The sequence below is a fragment of the Epinephelus moara genome, chromosome 20 (genome assembly GCF_006386435.1).
Source record: "Epinephelus moara isolate mb chromosome 20, YSFRI_EMoa_1.0, whole genome shotgun sequence".
In the NCBI taxonomy this organism is placed as follows: Eukaryota; Metazoa; Chordata; class Actinopteri; order Perciformes; family Serranidae; genus Epinephelus; species Epinephelus moara.
Genome location: NC_065525.1, coordinates 17826848 through 17835955, shown reverse-complemented (window position 1 = coordinate 17835955; position 9108 = coordinate 17826848). Strand labels below are relative to the sequence as shown.

The 9108-nt window shown below is 43.0% G+C and overlaps 1 protein-coding gene across 1 annotated transcript in view; it reads right to left on the bottom strand.

Moving 5' to 3' along the window:
• Positions 1 to 380: 380 nt before the first annotated feature.
• Positions 381 to 9108, bottom strand: part of tmem86a (transmembrane protein 86A) — a 17927-nt gene continuing 9199 nt past the window's right edge. Inside the window, exons 2-3 of the mRNA XM_050073150.1 lie at positions 7586 to 7850; positions 381 to 6753 (exon numbers count right to left, since the gene is read on the bottom strand). Coding sequence (XP_049929107.1) covers positions 6326 to 6753; positions 7586 to 7850 — 693 coding nt within the window. The 3' untranslated portion in view covers positions 381 to 6325. The remainder of the gene's footprint in view (positions 6754 to 7585; positions 7851 to 9108) is intronic.

Genomic DNA, 9108 nt, shown 5'->3' with positions numbered 1-9108 from the left:
CGCATTTGGAGAGAACTGGCACGGTTCCCACAGGAATAAACTAAAAGATTTGATGTGTGTGTGCGTAAAAAGAGAGGAAAAAAGCGGACAGAATGAGAGAAAGCGAGAGGAAGTATTGGTCGCAGTCTGAATGAGTTTCCACAGAGTTAAAGCCTGTTGAAAGCACATTTTCCACCTCGGCCAGACAAAGAGTGCAGCAGTTACTAGAACACAGATCTCTGTTGTCCTCCAGTCCTTTCTGCCTTAATGGCACTTTAGCCGCTGAGGGCCAACAGCTTCAGTAGAAACACCTAACAGTTATAAAACATCAGCTGACATTTTGAATGTGGTGTCTTTTGATGCTGGGGAAACAAACAGAAAAGACCAGGGGAAGTGATGTTGAAGTTGCATTGTACTTGCATTTATTTTTCCAATAGATATTCACATTCATAGCAGTTTCACTACAGCAAAGAAACTATCTCGTCTCTACAGTCATGAAAGAAAGAAATCACAAAGTGAAAATCAAGGAAAACAAGGTCAAATATATCAGCAAGAGAAAAAAAACAACACATTTGTTCATAAAATTAGGTCATATGTTGCATTGTAATGGGCCTTCAATAGTTTTTCTGTGGAAAACAAACCCAGCTCTTTCCACAGTGACACGCAAGAATAACATTTGGGGATGCTTTTCTGCAAATAAAAGGATAACTCTTACAAAATATATTCATACATAAAGGTTTGTAACACTTCAAGAGCAATTAATACCTTCTAAAGAATAACGATGATTCTCTCATGCGCCCATGCGTCACCTTCTTGTGCTTCAACCATCGACATCAAAACAGTCACTGCTGTCTCTCTTAAAGACAGGGATGCAAAGAGTTAAATGAAAGAGGAATATATATTTAAAAGATACAGTACATGACAAACTTTTGTTTTAAACACTAGCTTTTTAAGAGAGATTGACTGGCCTTACTCTGTATACAGAAAGTTGCAGCACACTGTAAGTTAGTATTAAAAAGATGGCATTCCTTTTACATACTTGTCATAGGCTTATACTGATGTCGGAGGACTGTCAGTGAAAACACCTGGGTGTGTAGTGTGCACATTTCCCTTACTGTAAATGAGTCATGAGGATTCCTACCCTACTTGTAATGAATGAGTAAAGGAATACCACCTTTACAGCTCTATGTTTTGAATGTCACCTGCTGCGTGGTAATGAGCACAGCAAAGGCTTCAAATAAAACATCACAGGAAACAACAGCAAAAAGAAGAAAAAAAAGAAGTGCAAACGTATTCGGAGGGCCGAGTGAAACCACAGGACCTTTCTACAACAGCTACTGGTTCCAGCTCATTACTCACAGTGCAGGACGAACCATACTGGCCTCCCACAGCTCTCCCAGGTCCCTTTTGTCTGCGTGCACAAAGCTCAGAACAACAGGGCTGTTGACAGGCAGAGGTAAAGTGATGCGCCTTCTGGCCTGCCATCTGTGGGGGGGACAGGATGGCAGCCAACGGGCCGGATGGAAAGGGAGTCTTCCCCTGTGTGTCATATTTCACCTCCTCGCCTAATTTATAGCTACAGTATCGCTCAACAATAACCTCCTTCCTAAGTGGAAGGCCAAATGCACTCCTGCACTGATGAGGGAGACCTCTGCCTCCTCGAAAACAAAAGGTTGTTTGATACATGAGAGGGCTCTGATGCTAACATCCACTCAATGTAACGAGTTCGGTTTTCTATTAAGCTTTCTGTGCCCGAGTCAAATACAAATAGAAATGACGGAGGAGAAACGCAGTATTCAAAACTAAATATGGTATTTAACTTCGTCTTTTACCACTCATCTATCACTCATAGAAAAAGCAACTTCACTTTCCAAAGTCGTGGAGATTTTCCAAAACTGTGGGCTGGCCGACAAAAATAATCTCAGCAATACTTCAAAGTAAAGCCTGTCTTCTGGCATGCAGCCATCAGGAACACAAGTTAGGAGGCTTTATGTGGCAGAAGACAAAGAAAGTAGAGCCTACATAAATTGCCCACATAGTAAGGATGAGTAAGACAGATTGAGTCAGTCTCGTCACTCTCTCGTGGTCTTACATTAGACTGCGTACTGGATAGTCCATCATGTTAACCAGCATCTCTGCTTGTACTCCGCTAAACCCTGATTTAAGACAGCATAAAGCAGACAAATGTATGTCTGCTGGCAAGCCTCTGTGGGCGTCGTTCCACACAAAGGCTCTTATTAATTGTTGACAGAACTTCTTCCGCCAGTGAGGTGGATGAGATGAAAAGAAGAAGAGTACCACAGAGTCGGGCTGTTGGTTACACAGACCGACTGATAAAACACTTCTGACTGACAAAGCAGAAATATCACGCTGACGAGCGTGCTGACAGGCCGAAAGGAGATTGAGGAACTATCCGGTGAGGTGGCGAGGAACAGACGCTCGAGCTGAGTGTCATTCCTGGTCAAACTAAGACTGTGTGCTGCTGTTGTATTTAAGTAACCTTGATGAGTGTCAACACCATGATCTGCCTGCAGATCTGCGATGGTGGCTGATGCCATGCATAAACATGTTTTGATGTGTGTGGGGTTTTTTTTGTGCATATGTGGGTGTGTTACCGACAGCTCCAGGGGCCACTGACCCAACAGAAGGAACCCATAACACGGGTCTGTTTCTTCTCCACGCTTGTTTGTTTTATACACAGGACAATATATCACAATGAGGTGCATGTAGACTGAAACACCAAACAGGCCTGTCCCTTTGCTATTTTTCGTTAGTGATAGATTAATACTTTAAATTGCAAGTGTACATGTGTGTGAAAAACTGATTTGCTGGTTAGTGGTATTAATCATAATGCCAGTGATGTATACTAGGTAACTGGTCGAAATGTTTACTATTAAAGCTGGGATAGGCTTTTTTCATCAGCAAAAATCCAATAATAATGTTTTTGCACGTAACGGAACGGACTTTTCAAAAAAGAAAGAGTCAGACAGCAACACAATAAAATGTGTCAATATCGGCAAGTGTTTGAGAGATCAAGAGAAAATGTTGCGAAGAGTTTAGTCTTCAGCTCACTGTAGCCAAATTCACATGGCTGCGGCTAATTTAAGTCCATGTTTATGTAGCTAGCTAACGTTAGCTAGAGCCTCAAATGTGACATCTCAACAGGCTTTACAGGCCCACAATTTTTTAAAGAAAACAGGACATTAATTCTCATAGAATTGACGCTACATGAAGGCATCAGGATCAAAATCATGATCAGGATATCTGAAATAAATGACTAATACTCATTCAGGTTACTGTATGAAGCGCATGCACATGCCCGTGTTCGTTTGGGCGGGAGGGGCTTAAGCAGGATTTATACTTGACGCAGTTGACGCAGACCTCTTGTGTATTTATGTCAACTGAAACCATTTCCCTCAGTGGAAATGAAGCCTTAATTTACTTTCATTTCACAGATAAGAAACAATAAATTGTGAAGACAATAAAGCCTCCACTAAATAGCATTTTAAATCTTGTGTGTGATTTATCCTGGCTTAATAGGAGTACAGGAAATCGCCACTCGTTGCTAGGCTAATTAATACAATGTAAAATGCCATAGGCATGAGCTAGCTAGCATGTTATATATGTTTGGAAAATGTGTTAAGTATAAGACAGTTGTTTGGTCAGTGAACCTTGTGAAGACGAATTTTGTAACGTTACCTTTGTTAAATGTTGCTGTTGTCCCTGGCTTCATATGAGTAGAAGAAAAGTCTGCTAGCCGCTAGGCTAATTTATAGAATGAAAAATGCCATAGGCTTGTGCTAAAAACATTAGCATGTTGTATTTGTGGGGAAAATGTGTCCAGATAAAGACAAGTGCTTTGTCTGTGAATGCTGTGAGTTATAGTGAAGCTGATTTTGTGTACTTGTGTTTGAAATTGTTGCTATTAAGCCATGTTTAATTTGTGTTTTGAATCAACTAAACTTTACAGCACTTCACAGAAACCCCGCTGCCAACTAGTGTTTTGGAGGTGTAACTGCAGAGTGACACAGATACACCACCGCACAAGTATAAATGCTCACAAGGACGTAGGCACTGCATAGAGCTGACGTACAAATATAAATCCCGCTTTAGGACATAGGGGGGAGAGCTGCAGGAGGAGGGCTGTATTTTAAAGTCCTGGCATTTTTTTCCACTTTTCCAGAAAATAGCCTACCCCAGCTTTAAGGTCAAATTAATCCTAAAAAAGAGATGGACTCCAGTTTCAATATACTGTTGCCCATCAAATACTACCTTAAAGTCATCCTTAACTGACAACACTTTTGGGAGATGCTGTAAAATACATTAAGTAGTTGCAAATCTCAAGAGGTGAAGAGTATGAAGTTTAAGAGCCTTGTGAGAATACATTAAAGATATCCAGTCGTGTGTCTACTCCACACAAACTATGATGGTTCACAGCATATCTGGCATTGAGTTGGTTCTGACTTGTCACAGGCACACACACACATTCACTCAACAGCAATACATACACTCTCACACATGCACACACTCCAAACATGCATATACAGTATGTAGACAACTGAGGAAAGGGTTACAGTATACTTCTTCAGTATTTTGACCGTTCATCCTTGCATGAATGGTTTGCAGCGTAACAAATGAAAGGTGAGAGAGGGAAATGTGTGACAGATGAAAGACAAAAAATATCAGCAGACCTGTCGGGGATTAGCCGCGGTGGATTTTGCGGGATTAAAGCTGATGAAATGTCCTGTGAGAGGGAATTATTGGGAATAATGGGATAACTGTTCCCTCACATGACAAGTCAGTTCCCCCATCTCCCTTTTTTCCTCACCCACACTGCCCATGGGCAGTGTGTATGTTTATGTGTGTGTTTGTGTGCGTGTCGTTATGAGTGAATGCCTTCTGAGGCCCAGATACACACAGGGAGAGTTGATAAACAAAAAGATTCCAGCCAGTAACACAGCTCTTTCTTTTTCATTCTTCATAACATGGTCCCTGGCCAATGACAGCATGGGGCGGCTGATCTAGAACCCTGTGGACTTTTCCTAATAACTAAACCGGCAGGGGTCGTAGGTGTCAGGTGTGTGTGCTTGTCAACATTTACACCTCATTTCTGGAAAAAAACTGTGCAGGCAAAACACTGTAAAAAGCCCGAGAGACTTAACACCATCAGGGTAAGCAGGTGCAGTGTGCAGCATGTTGGTATATATACAGCAGTCTGCGAGGACTATGGTGTGTTCTGAGTTCTCTTTGTGACAGCAGGACAGTGTCAATAACTGGATCAAGCTTCTAAAAACAATCTCCAAATCTCAGTCACTACAGCTACAATACACTGCAGTTGTTGCAGTCACGCAACTTTCCCTGCTTGCCTTTCCGCCTCATTGCCTTATTCCTCGTCTCCGTCATTCTTTCCCTGCACATCCAGCTATTCAAGAACAACCTAATTCATTCACCCGCAAAGACCAGGTGAGGATTTCTTGACGATGTAAATCGTGGAGTGAATAAAGGCAGTGTGGTTATTATAAATGAAATGGAAGGGACTGCAGATAATAAAGCAGGTGTGGATTATGCTCCCAACTTTAAGAATAGCACCCTTAATTCAGGGGGAGCAACAGAGGGTGAAAAAAGCCAAACATGGGTGAGTCTGTAAGAAAAAAAATCCCTTTTTAACAAGGTCTCAGGCAACAAAACAAAAAAGACAAAAATAAGATGTCATGTTGTATTATTGGACCACTTAAAGAAGACGTGTGTGGTGGGAGTCAGTGTGTTGACTGTGCGTGATGGAACTGTGTGGAAAGCGAGGTAAGAGTGTTAATCAAACACACATAAAATGCACACACACACACACACACACACACACACACACACACACACACACGCTCACACACACACAATCGCTCTCCCACACGCACTTCTTGAAGGTCCCCAGTGACGTGCTCCCCTTAAATTAAAACATAATAGTTAAAAGTAAAGTAATACTCTCTATATATAGCAGGTTAATATCACTACACTTGTCTCCATGGTAACTAGGTGGAGAGACGGCCATTCTAGGATCGGAGGAGGCAGGTAGGACTGTTGTCGGGAGAGGCTAAAGATAATTCTACCTTATCTTCATGGTAAGAAGACAGGTGTGAGACTATCGTACTAGTGGGGTAGTAGAGTGATAGCCACGTGAAGACTGGAGTGAGCCAGTCGTCATGGTAACAACGGTGTGGGAGCACCACACTGAAATGAGGGTCAAGGGTTGGGGATCTGGCAGTGAGATGTGTCCATGATCACTCAGGGCCGGAGGTGGGGCAGCTGCCGCCTTCCCAGCCTCGCGGCCATTCACTGCGGACACCGCAGCACCTCACAATCTCTTCCTGGCCACCTCGGCGTCCTGGCACTCGACGGCCGACAGCGCTATCAGCATCTGGGCGGCGTAGTAGGTGGCCATGATGATGGCGCGCGAATGGGGCACGGGGAAGCAGAACTTGTTGACGGCAATGGTGAGGTCGGAGACCATGAAGAGCACGGCGCCCAGGCAGGCGGACAGCTTGGTCCACGTCCAGAGGTCGTTGGCCAGCTGCAGGCCCGCGATAGCCCTCCAGCCCATGAAGCCGATCAAAGCGATGTAGACGGCCACCAGGTAGGTGAAGGGGCCGGACAGGTAGGGGTACAACAGCATGTAGCTCAGAGAGGACACGGCAGTGATCACCAGGCCGGCGGACATGTTAATGGGCTTCATCCCAAAGGCAGATGAGTAGAGGATGTGGGTGATGGCAAACATCAGAAGGCCTGCAGGAAAATATGTATGATTTAAATACAATCCTACAGTGCATTAGGGCTGGGTTATGTGGAGAAAATCAAATACTGTGATAGTTTTGACCAGATACCTCTGTATCGATGTTGTATTTTCTATGTTTTCGTGCTTTCACATAATATTCACCAAATGATTTTTGATTAATAATCAACAGTAATGTGAATATAATGACTAATTGGGCAAAGGCAAAGAATAGAATAGAACAGCTAGAAAAGTACATAATTTTACTGTAATGCAGCCTATAAAATCAGAAAAAGACAACACGACTGACAATATTTAGTCTCAAATCACAATATCGATACAATATATTGTCCAGTATTATCTAGCCAGCTTGAAGCATGACACCTGATGAAGTGAAGAAAATAATCATTTAAAATGATCATTTATGTTTATTACATAACTTGGCTCTTGTATTTTAAATTTTGGCCTGTGTTCCTATTGGTCAAGATAACTTTGTGACTCACCAGAGCCCTTTCTGATAATATCGAGCACTGCATCATTGCAACATGTCACAACAAGTCTACTGGGCAATGAGACAACTTGGAAACCAGCCAAATATTTCATCAGATTATATACCACTTAATTTGAAGGTTAGCCAGAAAGTAGTAGGAGGAAAAGGTGCATGCAGTGAGTCAAAGTTGAACGAGTTATGTCTGTAAACAGTTATGGGTGTTTACAACCGATTTCCTGTTCATCCTCACTTTGTCCTTCACGACTATTTTTCTAACCTGGGGCTTTGTTTCAAACCTGTATGAATACCTGACCGCTCATATGTTTTGCAACTCAGTGTGTGAAGTTTCTCCTCACCGTGGACGAAGTAGCCCTGCTCCTGCCAGATGAGAAAGGCGTCACCCAGAGCAGAAAAGATGAGGCCAGCCAAGATCTTGCGGGCACTGGAGTGAGCACCGAGGAAGCTGAACCCATGTGCCAGTAAGAACACCCAGAGGCAGAAGATGGGCAGACATTTGATCAGTGCGCTGAACCAGGATGGGCTTGAGGTGGGCAGCCACAGGACAAAGTATACACAGGTTGCCTTGAAGAATGGCACCAGCTTGGGGCCTTCACTCTTGACCTGAAAGAGATTAAATATTTACATTATTAATTTAGACCTAGCTGTTTGCAATTCACATGAGGTGATTCTACTCAGTGGCACTACTGTCAGTCTGCCTTAAATTAGATGTATCAAAAAGGGCTTTTATCTCAAGGCAGAGAGCTCGAATTAATCACACGAAGCAAAAACCTGTTTGAGGTACGCTATCTCACATCTTTGATTAAAAGACAGAACATAAGCAGCAAACTGTCTGCACTTCTCCTTATTTGGAAGAGTGGTTTGGTTTGGACTGAAATAGGCTTTTGTTGTGTGGTCACTCGTTTACATCACTGTGTCAGACATGCACGTGTTTTGTCGCTGAAGCGAAACTGCAGAAACAGCGTGCAGAAGGGGAAATACAAAAAGCTCCATGCAACTCCTTTGACTCCCTGTAACCTTTTCTTATCTTCTTTTTTCACTCTTTCCCCAGTTTGCTTTTGTTTCTCTTCTCCACCTCTGCTTCGCCTTCTTCTCTGTGCCTCGTGTTCTTGTGAACTGTGTAGCACATTCAAGTCTCAATTTACTCTTTCCAACTGAGTTACCAGCCATATTTCTTTCTGTCCAAACAGATGACGCCCAACAAGGTCACAAAAGTACAAAAACAGGGCTGGAAAGAGGTTTCACAACACCTATGGTTCTGAGAATCGCCCTCTGGAGCTGAGGCAGAAGGCCCTGGGGGAGGCAAAGAGGGAGAAGAAAGGAGAGCTTGAGTTCGGAGGGAGAGGATTTGAGTGAGGGTTCACTAGAGCTGAGATCACTGGAGGAGAGATGAAGAGGACACAAGTAAAACAGGGACGGGATGGGACGGGATGATAAAGACGGGGTCATAGTGCAACAGGGAAATAGTTGAAAAGACTGGGAAACTATGCGGCTCCTGCCAAATTTCTCAGGGGGGGCAATTGTTGTGATGATGGCTGAGGTGACCCGTTCAATGGGTAAATTTGAATTTATTTGGCACTGCAATGACTGAACAATCCACTGTGGTCATCAACAGACTAATTTTCATCAGTTTGCCCACACAAATACCGTTGAATGTAAACAGGGACCTGTTTTACCATTAATCAAATAGAATTGAGTAAGGTATTCACTGAGTCATTGTCAGTCTTAATCAGAAAACATTTTATTATAGCTAAGTGGAAATTCATTTTGTGTTCTGATTAAAGAAATAAATGCAGGCATACCCTACAACTTAATACAATGCACATGACATAGTATCACTGCTCTTTGACCTGACCTGAAC